Source organism: Schistocerca nitens, chromosome 7, assembly GCF_023898315.1.
Source record: "Schistocerca nitens isolate TAMUIC-IGC-003100 chromosome 7, iqSchNite1.1, whole genome shotgun sequence".
Classification (NCBI taxonomy): domain Eukaryota; kingdom Metazoa; phylum Arthropoda; class Insecta; order Orthoptera; family Acrididae; genus Schistocerca; species Schistocerca nitens.
The window spans coordinates 405,006,659-405,024,687 of NC_064620.1; the positions used below are offsets into that span (position 1 = coordinate 405,006,659).

At 39.0% G+C, this 18,029-nt stretch overlaps 1 protein-coding gene across 5 annotated transcripts in view; it reads right to left on the bottom strand.

The window, feature by feature from the left end:
- The window catches only part of LOC126194977 (ATP-binding cassette sub-family G member 1-like), an 803,933-nt gene that overhangs the window by 16,404 nt on the left and 769,500 nt on the right, over positions 1 to 18,029 (bottom strand). For all 5 annotated transcript variants that reach the window (XM_049933384.1, XM_049933383.1, XM_049933386.1 and 2 more), the window contains 5 exons: positions 17,358 to 17,596; positions 8,217 to 8,324; positions 5,700 to 5,854; positions 5,339 to 5,507; positions 3,026 to 3,126 (listed from right to left, as the gene is read on the bottom strand). In XM_049933384.1, coding sequence (XP_049789341.1) covers positions 3,026 to 3,126; positions 5,339 to 5,507; positions 5,700 to 5,854; positions 8,217 to 8,324; positions 17,358 to 17,596 — 772 coding nt within the window. The remainder of the gene's footprint in view (positions 1 to 3,025; positions 3,127 to 5,338; positions 5,508 to 5,699; positions 5,855 to 8,216; positions 8,325 to 17,357; positions 17,597 to 18,029) is intronic.

An 18,029-nucleotide genomic window follows, 5' to 3' on the forward strand; every position in this document is an offset into this window, starting at 1 on the left:
AGTGTGCATGGTGGCCCCATACTGTTGATAATAAATGTTGTTCTTGTTATGTAGATATCACCATCACAGCTATGGCACAAAAAAGTGTTAAGCATATGATGTAACGTTCAGTGTAGACAGTCACAGTGGCATTTCCATCTTTAAAAAATATAGGACAATGATGTTCAAATTGCTAACTGCACACCATACTATTACACTCTCTGCATGGAGCAGTGTTTCACGAATGATGCATGGATTCTCAGAAGCTAAATTTAGCTTGTTAACATCCCCACTCAAATGAAAATGAGCTTCACTGCTTACGATGATTTTCACATTTTCATTGTCTTCAAGCAGCATTTATATTTGAACTGCCAAGTCCTATCATTGCTCATAATCTGTTGCATTCAGCTGCTGAACAATACATGTCTTGTGTGGATGAAAAGTTAAATCTTTCTTCAAAATAGTGTGCACCAATTCACAACTTAACCTTAACTCATGTGCATGTCATCATGCAGACTGATCTGGGCTCCAAATCAAAGCCTGTCTCACCATCTGGACGTTTTCTGGTGTCCTTGCATTCTTCTTAGGGGCAGGTGGCTTCTTCTTTATGATACTGCTTGTCACCCTTAGACTGATAACACACCTAAGAATCAAATTTGAGTTGGGAATGGTACCTCGTTATCGATGGTTGAAATGAACACAAAAAAGCCAACTGCACTGCTGTGACTGACTCAGCATTTCACATGTATGCTTCATACACAAATATGTGGTGCTCTGCCACCCATTGCACCACTGCAACTGAAATGGCATCAGATGGTGAGAGCATTGCAAAAGTTTCCCCACTCTACCTCCACAGGACCATCATACTAGCCATTTCAATACCATTCAGTTCTCGTCAGTCACTTGCACATACAGTATGCAATACATTTTGCATGGGAACTACTGTATTATCCAGTGGTGATGCTTATCTAGCATACAGCTCCATTTTACTTGACAGTATCAACTTTCGTTTACTGAGGTGAAGGTTACTGGTGTAATAACATCATTGTGGCCTGGGCACATCCAAAAATGTTTCATTTTCTTCCAAAAGGTGATCATATACTTTTGAAGACAGAAAAGCACCTAACAGGTTGACATGCCATGTTTTGGAATGGTTTTAAGAATGTGGAACAGGTTTTCTCTCTCTTGGATCACTTCCAAAGTTCCATATTTGAATCCTACTGATCATCTGTGAGACATCATCAAAAGGCATGCCTTTAGGCATTTATACACCGTTAATTACGCAGAGGAGTTCAGTGCATACAAAATGACTAGTCATGCTGCATCACTATTGTGCTACCAATTCCTCATTTAAAATAATTCAGCTATCACAGAGTGTGAATCAGTTGTCCTCCAAGGTGCTGTCTTTCGTATTTGGATTGGATGGATGTAAATGAATGCATTAACTATTCTGTCTGCAGAAAACATTTGCTTGAATATTCCTTTAAGACTGTGGAAACACACACACACACACAGAGAGAGAGAGAGAGAGAGAGAGAGAGAGAGAGAGAGAGAGAGAGAGAGAGAACTGTTTAAGCCCTTAACTGGTATCATGCAATTTTGTAATGTAACTGGTATCATGGTATCTGTCAGACTCCAGAAATTTACTGTTGATTTGTATAATGTTGTCTTAACTTATTAGTTTTTTGTTAACCTCAACTAGTTATATCATGTGTTTTCAAACATATGAAAGTGAAGTCTGACAAAGAATATTACTAATCAAGAAGAAAACAGAGAAAGTACACAAGTGATGTTCTGAAAAATTGGACTTTCCTACATTCCTCAAAAATCTAGAAATAAAACTTTTAGTTATTAATCCTGTGCTATGCTAGTCTTTCTTCAGCACCAAGAATCAGAAACAGAAACAAAATTTCTGGAAAACTTTAAGAATAAATTTATATTTTGATGTTCACTTTAAAATTTTTTAGAGACCACATTGCAGGCATTATGTAAGTACTGGGTCCTGGTGTCTATTTTACACACAATCTTTAACCCATATTTTTCCAGTTTCTTGGCTGGTACATCTGAAATCTATGCTGACTGTGGAATGGCACAAGCATTTCATCAATGCACAGAGTACAGCCTTGAGAGTAACATTACTGACAGCTTGTAATAAATCTATTGAAAATGTTTGACACTGCAGCAATTGCATTCTTCTGTTTTCTTTTGTGCCTTGTCATCTGGATGCTCAAGTAGAAGAGAAGTTGATATAAACAAAAACTTTTTCTTACAGTACTGTGAAAAATAATACATCCAGTTCCACCCACTGAGAAAAGATTATCTATGGGGTCATTATCAGACTTGGAGATTGTTGTAAATATAAGTAAGCCTACAAAAGCTTTCAGTTCAATAACATAAATATCATGTAGAAAAGATGTAATCTTTTATGAGTACTTTTATTTTACTGACTGTATTCTTCAATTACTGCATAATCTCATCTAAAATGTTATAAGTAAAAAGTAGACCCAAAGTTGTTCAGCATCTGGGTTCCTTCCCAAGACATTAGCCCTAATCACAGACCAGGAGTATGCAACTCTATGGAACGTTGCCTCCTTCTGACGTTAGCTGGTGGTTGTGCTTTTCTCCATCTCAAACAGTTTCCTTTACCATAAATGTAGAAATCACAGCCACATGACTGTTTTTTACTGTGATTATCTCCACCTGTTTGTCCTCAATTTATGGTGCAGTAGATTTAAAAAAGTGTCTGGTATGTATTTAGGAAGCTTACCAAATGTTGCAAAATCCTGAAAAGATAACGATAACAGCTTCCAGTACGAAGAAGATACTATGCCCTTACACTTGCCCTTTGACGGGTGGTGTATATTAGCAAGTCAAGGAGACCTTTTCTCATTGTCAGTTGTCTACAGAGACTCCAACACCTTGGGACAAGTTTTTTATACATTTCTGTATTATACCTGCCCCTCTAATACACTTAACAAATGAAATAATCCTGCTTATATGTGGTTATCCAATGAAATTTAAATCTAAAAAGAAGTATTTTACATACCTGAATTGGAATTTCCACAGACAGTAGTGAAAAATAGTAAGATGGCAATGAGTACCACTGATTGAAGTGCTCACTCTTGATTATCTTCAGTTCCAGTGGGACTGAAACAAGAATTGCCATTAGTTTTCCTTTCAAATGCAATCTACTCATCAAAACGTACAGCCTTTAATGAGAAAAACAGAATCAATGTCCCTGTTTATTGAGTAGAAAATCCAGGATGGAATGTAACAATATCATGAAAAGGATAGTTGCTACTCACTATATAGTGGAGATACTGTGTCACTGATAGGCACAACAAAAAGACTGTCAGAAAGTGAGCTTTCAGCCAACAAGACCTTGTTCGGAAATAGACAATATGCAGCAGTGCATGACAGGGAAGGCAACCAGGTGGTGGGGGTAAGGAGGAGGCTGGGGTGGAGAGGGGTAGGAATAGCAGGGTAGGGTTGGGGGACAGTAGAAAGGGCAGGGATAGCAGGGTAGGGGTGGGGGACAGTGACGTGCTGCCTTTGGGAGCATACAGAGACGAGGTGGAGAGAGGGTAGGGCACCTAGGTGCAGATCAGATGGAGGGCAGGAACTGCGGGTAGCGCAAAAAGAGAGAATTAAAAAGACTGAAAGTGCGGTGGTGGAATAGAGGGGTGTGTATTGCTGGAATAGAAACAGGGAAGGCAGGCTACCTGTGAAACTAGTCGTAGCCGGCCGCGGTGGTCTAGCGGTTCTGGCGCTGCAGTCCGGAACCGCGGGACTGCTACGGTCGCAGGTTCGAATCCTGCCTCGGGCATGGGTGTGTGTGATGTCCTTAGGTTAGTTAGGTTTAAGTAGTTCTAAGTTCTAGGGGACTTATGACCTAAGATGTTGAGTCCCATACTGCTCAGAGCCATTTTGAAACTAGTCGTGATTCATATGCTTAGCTGCAGCCACTGTGCTGCATTCTACTTGGGCATGACAACCAACAAAATGCCAGTCCAGGTGAATGGCCACCAACAAACTGTGGCCAAGAAACACCTGGATCACTAATTTGCTGAACACCCTGCCCAACACAACATTCTTCATTTCAATGACTGCTACACAGCTTGTGCCATCTGTATCCTTCACACCAACACCAGCTTTTCTGAACTGCACAAGTGGGAACTCTCCTTCCAATATATTCTAGATTTCCGTAACCCTCTTGGCCTCAACCTTTGTTAGTCATTGTTCTTACCCATCAGCCCCTTCCCTGTTCCCATTTCAGCACTACAGAGCCCACTGTTGTACCAACACACCCACAGTCTTTTTACTTCCCTCCTTTTTGGTTACTGCCCCCCCCTCCCCCGCCCTCCATCTAACCTCTCAACTGCACCTAACTGCCCAACCATCTCTTCACCTCATCACTATATGCTCCCACAAGCAGCACTTTACCGTCCCTGACTCCTATTCTGCTGTCCCTTCCTCTTCCTGCCCCAGCCTCCTCCTTACTCTCAACACCCGGCTGCCTCTCCCATCATGCGCTGCGGCTCACAGTGTGGCCTCAGCAGCCAGAGACTGTGGTCTTATGTGTGTGTCTGTGTGCGTTTTTGTCTATTTCCAAAGAAGGTCTTGTTGGCTGAAAGCTCACTTTCTGTCAGTCTTTTTTTGGTGCCTATCTGCAACTCAGCATCTGTGCTATATGATGAGTAGCAACTATCCTTTTCATAAGATTGTTTCTTGAGTAGTATGGTCATTAATTATTTGTTAATTGGATACAGGAGAAGTAAGTAATGTTTTACAGAAAGATTCCCTTTTCCCTGTCCTGCTTCCCATCCCTGTTCCACTTTATAGGCCTTTCATTGACTTCTCTCCTCTACCATTTGTAATCTTCTCAGCCTAGACCAGCACTCAACACAGTGGGATCACAACTGTGCATCCGTCTCTGTATTCAACATTTACTCATGAGTTCAAAGTTTAAGCAGTCATTTACACTACTTATGTGTCTATCAGTCATCAAATACAGACCACCATCATATTTAAGACAAATGGTTTTTATATTCCGTCCAGGATTCCCATTATGGGACTTAAGGACTTTTTCACAATATAAAGTGAATAATGTCGTGGCCCAATATGAATAATAAACCCTTAAACAGGCCCTGCAATAATTGAAGACCCAGGTATTCATTTGTCTCACTGTTTTTAGGTGAAAAAGTATCATTACATTTACGTAACAGCCATAAAAATCTCTTACACTCTGTGCATCTCATGTACTCCAGAATAGGTCCCTAACAAATGTGTCTACTTCCATGCAAGAGCATGGGAAAGAGTGTATGTCTTAACTTACTCCAATTTGGTATGTGATACTTACAGTGAAGAGTGACTGCCATTTTCCCAGTGTACAGAAGGAAAAGCACTGTTCCATATAAATAAACAAAATCTGCAAACACTGCATCTGCTGAGTTGCCACAGTTGTAATAAAGATATCCAAAAACCAACCCAATGGTCAAATGAGCTAAGAGCCTGTTGATGAGGTGACTCTGCAGAGCAAAAAAGCAAAGCAATAATAGGAATATTCTTGCTTAAAGCAGAAAACATTTTACTAATCGCTGACAACTGAATGGTTGTTGCATTATTAATATTATTACCATCATTATTGTCATTATTATTATTAAATAGCATAGTAACAAATTAACTTAGCTCGCTGAGACTACTTCCATTTATTAACTTACACAGTCTCGACGTAGGCATGTGAGGCTCCTCCTGTACAATAAATAGTACTGTAGAAATATATTAGCTCCTTGAGTAGATTTTTCCTCCTTGTGTGATTGTTTATTTTTATTTTTATCATCACTAAAATGGTATTCCAGTTTATGCAGATCCACGTCTTGAAAGAAAATAAACATACTCAATAAAATATAGCATTGGTTATTGTGTATCATAGAGCTAAGGATGATCAGTTAATCAGAAATATAAGTATTGTTACACACACAATATAAAGTGGACAAATGGGAAGTGTACATGTCACATCACTTTAGTCCACAGTCTTGTCCAGAGTAAGATACGTTAGGTGGTAAGTGAGGCAACAAGCCCCCTATTTAAATTTTGCACAATGGAAAACAACGAAGACATCTGCTGAGATATCAGAAGGAGAAATACTACTGTCTTGGATGTACCCGAAAGATAATGGATTATTCTATCTGATTGGAAAATTCCAAGAAACATGTCACTTCTTATTACATGGTCACAGAAGCAGCAACATTACTAATAAGTCATCAATACTGAAAAAATTTATCTGGCAATAAATGAATGTAACATATCCCCAAAGCAGTCACTAAGTATTGACAGAATGTTAACAACTAGTTAGTTGTATGTAAGTGACATTATAAAATTGAGTACCAGAAAATAAAATTTACCCATATTATACAACACGGAAAATGAAAATAATTAACAAGACTTAAGACACTGAAAATATAATATTCAATCTGTTCTGTGTTGTAATACAGGAAAGGCAACAATTCAAAGTTTCGCACAAAACAACAGAGAATGAGATGGGTTGACTATGAAGACAATGAGCTGACAAGAAACTGTATTGACTTTCTAAATGATTTGTCCATTTTTTTACTTGATAAATTTAGCATATATGCCAGGACCAAATGAGTTGGCACATTTCATGCAAATCACTGAATGTCAATTACGTCAAGCACTAGACCAAGAGTCCTACCTGGAGAGCAGTGACTGCTGACTGTGGATGGCAAACTAGGATCCATGCTAGAGCCAGAGTGTCAACCAGGACCATCAGTATTACTCTGATGGAAGCTAGACTAAGACTATGAGAAATGATGCTGTTCACCAGGCCCCTCTTATGCACCAGAACCTTTCTAGCTATCTCCAATATTGTAGCAAAAGATTCAGCTGGGCAGCTGAATGGCACAAAGTTGTAATTAGGGGGTTGGGAGCAGATTTTGCCATGGTGTTAGTGGTGATCATTAGCTAGAGTGAGACTGACAAGGAAAGTGGAATCTACTCAAATGTAGCAAGCAGCAATATACGGTGCTGATTCTGGCATAATGGTATAGAGAGCAAGCATTAGATTACAAAGCTTATACGTCCGTCTTGCTGAGCGAACAATGAGCAGCGTGCTTACACGCAGAGCCACATCCATTCTATTCTATTACCTTTCCTACAATATGACAGATACATCTGCACCTTCAGGACAATGCCCATAAACACACTTCTCATGTCATTCAAGTTGCCCTCCACAATGTTTTTAAACTCTCGTGTCAATCACCAAGTTTGTATCATACATAACGGGACAGCAATTAGTTGGTCAGCATTAGAAGCTATATCATTAAACCAGTTGCAATGAAAGGTAGAAGAAGCATAGAATACTATCTCTCGAAATGAAATGTAGTACCACTATTATTGATATTTCTGTTACAGGAGTCTCATCTAAATCCTTGTCACGTGCACTGATTTTTGTGTAACAAAGCAGACAATGGCCTTGCCACAATGGTAACAATGGTTCCTGAAAGATCACCGAGCACTCTTGGCAAGCAGGATTCACTCAGCCCTTGTGAGGCAAACTGAGAGGAGCTACTTGATTGAGAAGTAGCAGCTCCAGTCATGAAAACTGACAATACCAGGAGAGCAGAATGCTGACCACATGCCTCTCCATATCCGCATCCAATGATGCCTATAAGCTGAGGATGACATGGCAGTCAGTTGTTAGGGTTTTCCAAGGCCTGGTCAGATGGAGTATTATTAGAAGTAGAAGCAGTAGTAGTAGTAGTACATATATTTCACCTACAATGAAATTTTACATTCCTCAGGCTATATCCTGAGATACTGCACAAGAGAGACATTTTACATAGCAGATCGCCGACATCTTATAAACAAGTAAATTGTCATTTTTCTCACATATATGAAAATGAGTTTCTACCATTTATAGAAGCATTTACAGTTTATTGACAAAGATAAAAATTACAAAAGAACATGAAGTTTATAACAGAGTCCTTATTTTAAAAAGCACCTTTACTTAACATCTCTACAATAATTATGAATAATTTTTGGCTCTACCAGTACTTATTTTTCTGTTTTTGCAGTGTTCAGTATATTCCAAAATATATTTTCAAGAATGCAAATAGCATTATTAATATTTTCCTGAGAGGGGAATGATCTTCAAATGTTAGTCTCAAAGATTTAAGTTAACAAAATAAAAAAAAAAAAATAAAAATAAAATAACTTACCTCCTTTGCTAATGTAATGTACAGAGGTATCAGTTTTCATCTTTTCAGCACTGGCTGCAGCTAATTCCTCTATGTCTACACCACATTCACCCACGCAGACATCAATCACTGAAATAGTGAAACTGCTATTAATAAACAGTAATGTGCAAGAATATATCTGTGTGTGTGTGTGTGTGTGTGTGTGTGTGTGTGTGTGTGTGTGTGTGTGTGCGCGCACGTGTGTGTGCGTGCGCCATATATATGTAACATAGGAAACGGAAATATGAAAAACGCCATAATGTTCTTGACCAATTTCCTTCAAATTTTACACTCTGCAAAGATTCAGATGGGCATAGGCTGTATCTTTTTTAATACACATAATATACAGATATTCATGTAGTCTATAAAGCATAAATGTTGTTAGCAAAAATCTCAAAAATTTTTTGAGCAATTTCAAATTTTTACACAACACTCAAAGGAACATTCAGACAGACATAGCTACACATTTTTTTTTAAAATGACGATGTAGGAGGACATGTAAGCCATTAGCCAATTTGTTTCTGCATTGTTCTTCTTTCTCCTTATATATATATATATATATATATATATATATATATATATATATATATATATATATATATAAAAAGGAAGATGATGAGACTTACCAAACAAAAGCGCTGGCAGGTCGATAGACACACAAACAAACACAAATATACACACAAAATTCAAGCTTTCGCAACAAACTGCTACCTCATCAGGAAAGAGGGAAGGAGGGGGAAAGACGAAAGGATGTGGGTTTTAAGGGAGAGGGTAAGGAGTCATTCCAATCCCGGGAGCGGAAAGACTTACCTTAGGGGGAAAAAAGGACAGGTATACACTCGCACACACACACATATCCATCCACACATACAGACACAAGCAGATATATGTCTGCTTGTGTCTGTATGTGTGGATGGATATGTGTGTGTGTGTGCGAGTGTATACCTGTCCTTTTTTCCCCCTAAGGTAAGTCTTTCCGCTCCCGGGATTGGAATGACTCCTTACCCTGTCCCTTAAAACCCACATCCTTTCGTCTTTCCCCCTCCTTCCCTCTTTCCTGATGAGGCAGCAGTTTGTTGCGAAAGCTTGAATTTTGTGTGTATCTTTGTGTTTGTTTGTGTGTCTATCGACCTGCCAGCGCTTTTGTTTGGTAAGTCTCATCATCTTTCTTTTTAGATATATTTTTTCCACGTGGAATGTTTCCCTCTGTTATATTATCAAACAAAAACTGTGTACACAACAAAGTGCTGTTTGTTTTCATCATCACCTATTTACAAAAAATGAGGGAAGTTGGATTTACGGCTTATCACATTATGATTAGAATCCTACTACAGGATCTGAATCATCCAAAACTTTCGTAATCCTATCCTTTCACAGTTTTAACCTATGTAAAATACTCTCACTGAAGCTATAATTCTTTCAGATCCAGCTGAAGTACTATCGTACCCTGTACATCACTAATCTCAACCAATTTACTCATTCATTTTAAGTGACTTCAATTCCCAATCAAAGTTTTGTTTGTAATAACAATAAACAATGCTCAAGGTCAGAGAGAGAGGTAAGAGGACAGCGAGGGGAGGGCAGGAAATGGACATTGAGAGGGAAGACAAGGAGATGGATTGGGAGAGGGAGAGGGGAGAAGAAGGTGAAGCACAGAGAGAGAGGGGGTAGGAGGAGGAGGAGGAGATGGGCAGATGGGAAGGAGGAGATAGACAGAGACAAGAGGGAGGTAGGCGAGTTTAAGAGTATATGCAATTCCCATACATATTTAGCAATTGCAAAGGGTTTACACGTTCCTATTGTATTACATTTTATTTAGCTGTAACCATTTCCTCTGAATCACCATCCTCTCTTGGCATCTTTCTTTTGTTAATATCTTGACTGGCTTTATACAAGTAATCTGGAATTGCTTCTGGAATTTAATTACTTTCATTATTATTTAAGATATAATTTAAATTTTGTACATTATTTATTGTTATTATTGTTGTTGTTGTTGTGGTCTTCAGTCCTGAGACTGGTTTGATGCAGCTCTCCATGCTACTCTATCCTTTGCAAGCTTCTTCATCTCCCAGTACTTACTGCAACCTACATCCTTCTGAATCTGCTTGGTGTATTCATCTCTTGGTCTCCCTCTATGATTTTTACCCTCCACACTGCCGTCCAATGCTAAATTTGTGATCCCTTGATGCCTCAGAACATGTCCTACCAACTGGTCCCTTCTTCTTTTCAAGTTGTGCCACAAACTCCTCTTCTCCCCAATTCTATTCAATACCTCCTCATTAGTTATGTGATCTACCCATCTAATCTTCAGCATTCTTCTGTAGCACCACATTTCGAAAGCTTCTATTCTCTTCTTGTCCAAACTATTTATCATCCATGTTTCACTTCCATACATGGCTACACTTTCAGAAACGACTTCCTGACACTTAAATCTATACTCGATGTTAACAAATTTCTCTTCTTCAGAAACGCTTTTCTTGCCATTGCCAGTCTACATTTTATATCCTCTCTACTTCGACCATCATCAGTTATTTTGCTCCCCACATAGCAAAACTCCTTTACTACTTTAAGTGTCTCATTTCCTAATCTAATTCCCTCAGCATCACCCGACTTAATTCGACTAGATTCCATTATCCTCGTTTTGCTTTTGTTGATGTTCATCTTATATCCTCCTTTCAAGACACTGTCCATTCCATTCAACTGCTCTTCCAAGTCCTTTGCTGTCTCTGACAGAATTACAATGTCATCGGCGAACCTCAAAGTTTTTATTTCTTCTCCATGGATTTTAATACCTACTCCGAATTTTTCTTTTGTTTCCTTTACTGCTTGCTCAATATACAGATTGAATAACATCGGGGAGAGGCTACAATTCCGTCTCACTCCCTTCCCAACCGCTGCTTCCCTTTCATGCCCCTCGACTCTTATACCTGCCATCTGGTTTCTGTACAAATTGTAAATAGCCTTTCGCTCTCTGCATTTTACTCCTGCCACCTTTAGAATTTGAAAGAGAGTATTCCAGTCAACATTGTCAAAAGCTTTCTCTAAGTCTACAAATGCTAGAAACGTAGGTTTGCCTTTCCTTAATCTTTCTTCTAAGATAAGTCGTAAGGTCAGTATTGCCTCAAGTGTTCCAATACTTCTACGGAATCCAAACTGATCTTCCCCAAGGTTGGCTTCTACTAGTTTTTCCATTCGTCTGTAAAGAATTTGCGTTAGTATTTTGCAGCCGTGACATATTAAACTGATAGTTCGGTAATTTTCACATCTGTCAACACCTGCTTTCTTTGGAATTGGAATTATTATATTTTTCCTGAAGTCTGAGGGTATTTCGCCTGTCTCATACATCTTGCTCACCAGATGGTAGAATTTTGTCAGGACTGGCTCTCACAAGGCCGTCAGTAGTTCTAATGGAATGTTGTCTACTCCCAGGGCCTTGTTTCGACTCAGGTCTTTCAGTGCTCTGTCAAACTCTTCACGCAGTATTGTATCTCCCAATTCGTCTTCATCTACATTCTCTTCCATTTCCAGAATATTGTCCTCAAGTACGTCACCCTTGTATAGACCCTCTATATACTCCTTCCACCTTTCTGCTTTCCCTTCTTTGCTTAGAACTGTGTTTCCATCTGAGCTCTTGATATTCATACAAGTGGTTCTCTTTTCTCCAAAGCTCTCGTTAATTTTCCTGTAGGCAGTATCTATCTTACCCCTAGTGAGATAAGCCTCTACATCCTTACATTTGTCCTCTAGCCATCCCTGCTTAGCCATTTTGCACTTCCTATCGATCTCATTTTTGAGACATTTGTATTCCTTTTTGCCTGCTTCATTTACTGCATATTTATATTTTCTCCTTTCATCAATTAAATTCAATATTTCTTCTGTTACCCAAGGCTTTCTACTAGCCCTCGTCTTTTTACCTACTTGATCCTCTGCTGCCTTCACTACTTCATCCCTCAGAGCTACCCATTCTTCTTCTACTGTATTTCTTTCCCCCATTTGTGACAATTGTTCCCTTATGCTCTCCCTGAAACTCTGTACAACCTCTGGTTTAATCAGTTTATCCAGATCCCATCTCCTTAAATTCCCACCTTTTTGCAGTTTTAATCTACAGCTCATAACCAATAGATTGTGGTCAGAGTCCACATCTGCCCCTGGAAATGTCTTACAATTTAATACCTGGTTCCTAAATCTCTTGTCTTATCATTACATAATCTATCTGATACCTTCTAGTATTTCCAGGATTCTTCCATGTGTACAATCTTCTTTAATGATTATTGAACCAAGTGTTAGCTATGATTAAGTTATGCGCCGTGCAAAATTCTACCAGACTGCTTCCTCTTTCATTTCTTTCCCCCAATCCATATTCACGTACTATGTTTCCTTTCTCCCTTTTCCTACTCTTGACTTCCAGTCACCCATGACTATTAAATTTTCATCTCCCTTCACTACCTGAATAATTTCTTTTGTCTCATCATACATTTCATCAATTTCTTCATCATCTGCAGAGCTAGTTGGCATATAAACTTGCACTATTGTAGTAGGTGTGGGCTCTGTGTCTATCTTGGCCACAATAATGCGTTCACTATGCTGTTTGTAGTAGCTTACCCGCACTCCTATTTTTTTTATTCATTATTAAACCTACTCCTGCATTACCCCTATTTGATTTTGTATTTATAACCCTGTATTCACTTGACCAAAAGTTTTGTTTCTCCTGCCACTGAACTTCACTAACTCCCACTATATCTAACTTTAACCTATCCATTTCCCTTTTTAAGTTTTCTAACCTGCCTGCCCAATTAAGGGATCTGACATTCCACGCTCCGATCCGCAGAACGCCAGTTTTCTTTCTCCTGATAACGACATTCTCTTGAGTAGTCCCCGCCCGGAGATCCGAATGGGGGACTATTTTACCTCTGGAAAATTTTACCCAAGAGGACGCCATCATCATTTAACCATACAGTAAAGCTGCATGCTCTGAGGAAAAATTATGGCTGTAGTTTCCCCTTGCTTTCAGCTGTTGTTATTATTAGTAGTTTGCAACCTGTCTTGAACTATACAAACATTTTTAAAAAAATGTCTTTGAACGTTTGTACATTGTCCTTACAGCTGTTATTTACTGTGCCATGTGTCATCTCGAAGTGATGAAACATGGTGTCTCACCAATGTAAGTTCCTGTGTGTTTATTAATTAATACCTGTACTCTTATGTTTTCCAATGCGCTGTGAATTAGCTATTTCATGGCCCATTTGAATTTCCGCTCCACCCAGCAGTTCACGCCAGCACCGCTCATGTGCTCCGAGTGCACTAGAGGATACACATATCAGCTGGTTCTGAGTGCAGTGCCACATGAAAGTGACAAGCTGTGTCCAGGCATAGTTGATGGGAGTTTGGTGACTGGAACTTTAGTTGCAACTTCAATGTGCAGCCTTGGAGAACAGTGGACAAATCTTGACTTTGGCCCCGGGGCCATGCAGTGTGTGCTGGCTAAGTTTGTTTTATACCAGTGTGACTGGTCCAGGTAGTTGCCTGTGACACTGCGACTCCAGGTAGTTTTGAATTCAGGGCAGCCACTGTTGTCATCAACTACATACAGATGCAGTGCAGAAGGAGATGGAATTTGGTTTTGGGCTGAGATCTATTACTGAGTGTCTCGTGAACTTTCACTGCCTGTTGTTACATCCAATCATCAGATTCCAATCAGCACTGCCTGGATGTCAATGGTATCTTCAGTGTGGCAATGCACTCCACAACCAGCTATAAGTGTATCCTCTAGTGTGCTCCAGAGTGCATCAGCTGTGCTGGCGTGAACTCTGGGCAGGGTGGGAATTCAAATGTGCCCTGAAACTGCTAATTTATGGTACAATTTAAAACTCCCACCGTCTTTATTTTCTTTATTCCATTACAGATTTTTTTTTTTGATTTCCTTGTAACTGCATCATCTATTGCCTTCTGCCTGAATACCTCGGTTAAATAACATAGCTCTTCCATTTATGTTTTTATAATTTCTAAGTTGCTGAACTTGTTGCTTGATTTGATCTGGTGTACCTCCCTACCTTCCCAAGCACTAAATTTCCTGTCTGATTAGTCCATTTCTAGTTTACAATTATTTTTAATCTGCATCTTATGAGACTATAAACACTAGCAGTTTGAAAGTGATTTAGGACACCACATTACCATGTCTAATATGGTGTAGGAAAACCATTGGAATTCAACATAGCTTTCAATCATCTTGGAATGGATAAATACAGGTCCTGTATGGTTTTCAAGTAATATTATACCATTCTTCCTGCAAAATAGTGGCAATTCAGGTAATAATGGCGGAACTGGAGCATGATCATGCACCCTTGTCTCCAAAGTAGGTCACAAAGGCACTATAATACTGAGATGTGGTGAATGTGATGGTCAGTGGAGACATGACAGTTCATCTTCATGTTCACAAAACCAGTCCTGGATTATGTGAGCTGTGTGAATAGAGAGACCCTGTTGTCTTGGAACACAGCATCATCATTGAGGAGCAAACATTTTATCATGATGTAGGGTTTATAAACCAAAATATTCACATAATTCTTAGTAATGTGACCTTGCAGAGTACAGGGTATGGCTGCCCAGATCGTCATGAAACTCCTGCCATGTTACATTCTTGGGACATTAACTCAGTCTGAAATTTGAAGCAGTGAGAAACAAGACTCATCTGACTAAATGACGTTCTTCTGTCACTCCATTGCCCACGTTACACTCAAAATTAGAGAGATCACAGAGGACCCTCTACAGATATACTCTGTGATTAAGAACTAACAGGTGGAAATGAAAATCAGTTTATTATTGTCAGTAACAATTTACACCCATTAGCAGCAATTGTTCAAAGTGATGATTAGTAGTCTCAGTTGGTACAGCACAGCAATGTAAATTTTTGCTAGGCTCTCTAAAATATCCCTCCTGTCTGTTGTAAGGTAATGTCTAGCTAGAAAGTATTTCAGTTTCTGTAGGGGTCCCATACACCAACTATTGCATGCAATATCAAAGGAAAAAAATCTGTACAAGATCCAGTGATCTTGCTAGTATGCAACAGGATCTCCTTTTCCAACTGAGCAATGAATATATCATTGATAAAGTGTTCACAGACATTAATGTTTATCTTTCCTCCAGTAATATATGTTTCTCTATCTGTACATTTGTCCTCTATCCTTTCCTGCTTAGCTATTTTGAATTCCCTGTCAATCTCATTTTTAGACTTTTATACTTCCTTTTGCCTGCTTCATTCGCTGCATTTTTATGTTTCTCCTTTTAAATGCAATAAATCCTTCGATAACCAAGGATTTCCACCAGGCCTTGTCTTTTTACTTATCTCCTCCTCTGCTGCCTTCGTTATTTCATCTCTCAAAGCTACCCATTCATCTTTTATTGAAGTCCTTTCCCCTGTTTCAGTCAATCATTCTCTAATGCTTTCTCTGAAACTCTCAACTTCTGGTTCTTTCAATTTTATCTACGACCCATATCTTTAATTTCCTACCTTTTTGCAATTTCTCCATTTTAATCTGCATTCAGAACCAATAAATTGTGGTCCGAGTCCACATCTGCACCTGGAAAAGCCTTACAGTTTAAAATCTGGTTCCAAAATCCCTGTCTTATCATCTGAAACCATCCAGTGTCTTCAGGTCTCTACCACATATACAACCTTCTTTCACAATTCATAATCAAGTGATACTGATGATTAAATTATTCTTTGTGCAAAATTTTAGCAGGTGGGTGCCTCTTTCATTCCTTTCTCATAATCCATATTCACCTACTATTTTTCCTTCTCTTCTTTCTTCCTACTACCAAATCCCAGTCACCAATCATAACTAAATTTTCCCCTTCCTTATCAATCTGAATAATTTCCATGATATCACATATTGTTTCAATCGATGCTACATCTGTGGAGCTAGTTAGCATATAAATGTATACTACTGTGACAAACGTTGGCTTCATGTCTATTTTGACTATGATACTGCATTCACTGTGTTGTTAGTATTAGTAGTTTACCCACATTTCTATCTTCCTGTTCATTATTCAGTCTACTTTTGATTTTGTACTGTAACCCTGTACTCTATCTAGAAAGCTTGTTCATCCTGCCACCAAATTTCACTAATCCCCATTATGTCTTAACTTCAATCTATCCATTTCCCTTTTTAAATTTTCTAACCTACCTGCCTGATTAATAGATCTAACATTCCACACTCCAACCCAAAAAATGCCAGTTTTGCTTTTCCTGGTGGTGACATCATATTGAGTACCCCCACTTGGGGATCAGAAAGTGGAACTATTTTATCTCTGAAATATTTTAGCCAGGAGGATGCCATCATCATTTAACCACACAATAGAGATGCTTGCCCCCGGGAAAACTAAAGGCTGGAGTTTCCCCTTGCTTTCAGTCACTTGCAGTACCAGCAAGACAATGTCATGTTTGTTGGTGTTACAAGGCCAGATCAGTCAGTTATTCAGACAGTTGTTCCCTCAACTACTGAAAAGGTTCCTCTTCAGGAACCCCATGTTTGAGTGGTCCCTCTTGTTGTGATGTTCAACTTTAAAATCTGGGGAACCATATGTGTTGCCTAAGTGGATGTTTTCTACAGTTATTTGTTCTAAAGCATTGCAAGCAAACAATGAAGTATATAGGAAGTGTTCCAGAAAGAATCTGCTTGCATAATGACAACACATCTCTGAAGACAGCTACCATCACTGTTTGGATCAAAGACTTATTAGTCAAAATTATTTATATGACTTTTTGTACCATTCAAAAATAAGTTAACAGTAGATCTTGCTTTGGAACATGTTGTGTTTCTAACAGCCCTGTATTTAACATTAAAGTTAAAATTTTTTTTGAATATTATGTAAGGCAGTGTAAGTGAGGTGAAAAAGGTATTTAACACAATGCACATTTCTCAAAGCAAATAAATAAATAAATAAATAAATATACTGTTTTGGTCTGCTAAGTTCCATTCTTTGGTCTACAGCCTTGTCAGGTAAAAAATCTACAAGGGCGCTGATGACCTCGATGTTGAGCGCCCATAAACCCCAACACGCACACACACACACACACACAACAAATCTACAGATTAAAAGACACAGATGCCTGGAAATACTCACTGAAGTCTGCTGGGTTGTGGTAAGGAGGGCAATGCAATCCAAATGAGTCCAAGAATGGTAACAACTGTGATGGTGTGCCCTGGTAAACACAGCGACCTGCAGAAAGTGTATATACATGATCAAACATCTGGAAAAGTAGCGCACTAGGCTGGTGAATTGTACAGACTACTGTACGGCCCTCCTGTGCCAGTAGCTTCAACAGTGACAAGCACTGAGAACACGACGAACTGTCCAGGCCCCTGTGGATGTAAGAAAAACAGCAATCACTGCCAATGTTCACAAGAGAGAACACATAAAGGTGAAACATTTTGACTAATTCTATGAATTTATGGTGCAGTCAGATCAATCAAAATATTTTTATATTTATGCAGATTGCTAATAATATGAACATTAGTGACATTCAAGGATGTGTTCTACTGACAGACAATATCTACACCCTCAGAATGACCACAAATCACTGAGGAGAAATGCTGAGGTGTGTGTATCATTGTCTGCCAGCAGTAAATGCTGTGTAAGAGATCATTATTATATCACACTGAAGCTGAAGTCAGAGAAGGGGAGGGGAATTCCAGGGCCACAAGAGCAAATTGATGGGTTTCAAAGAGTAGCAAATGATCCATCTCTGGAAATGGTTTGCTGATGTTTAGTTTATTGCACTGGAGCAGTTAAAAT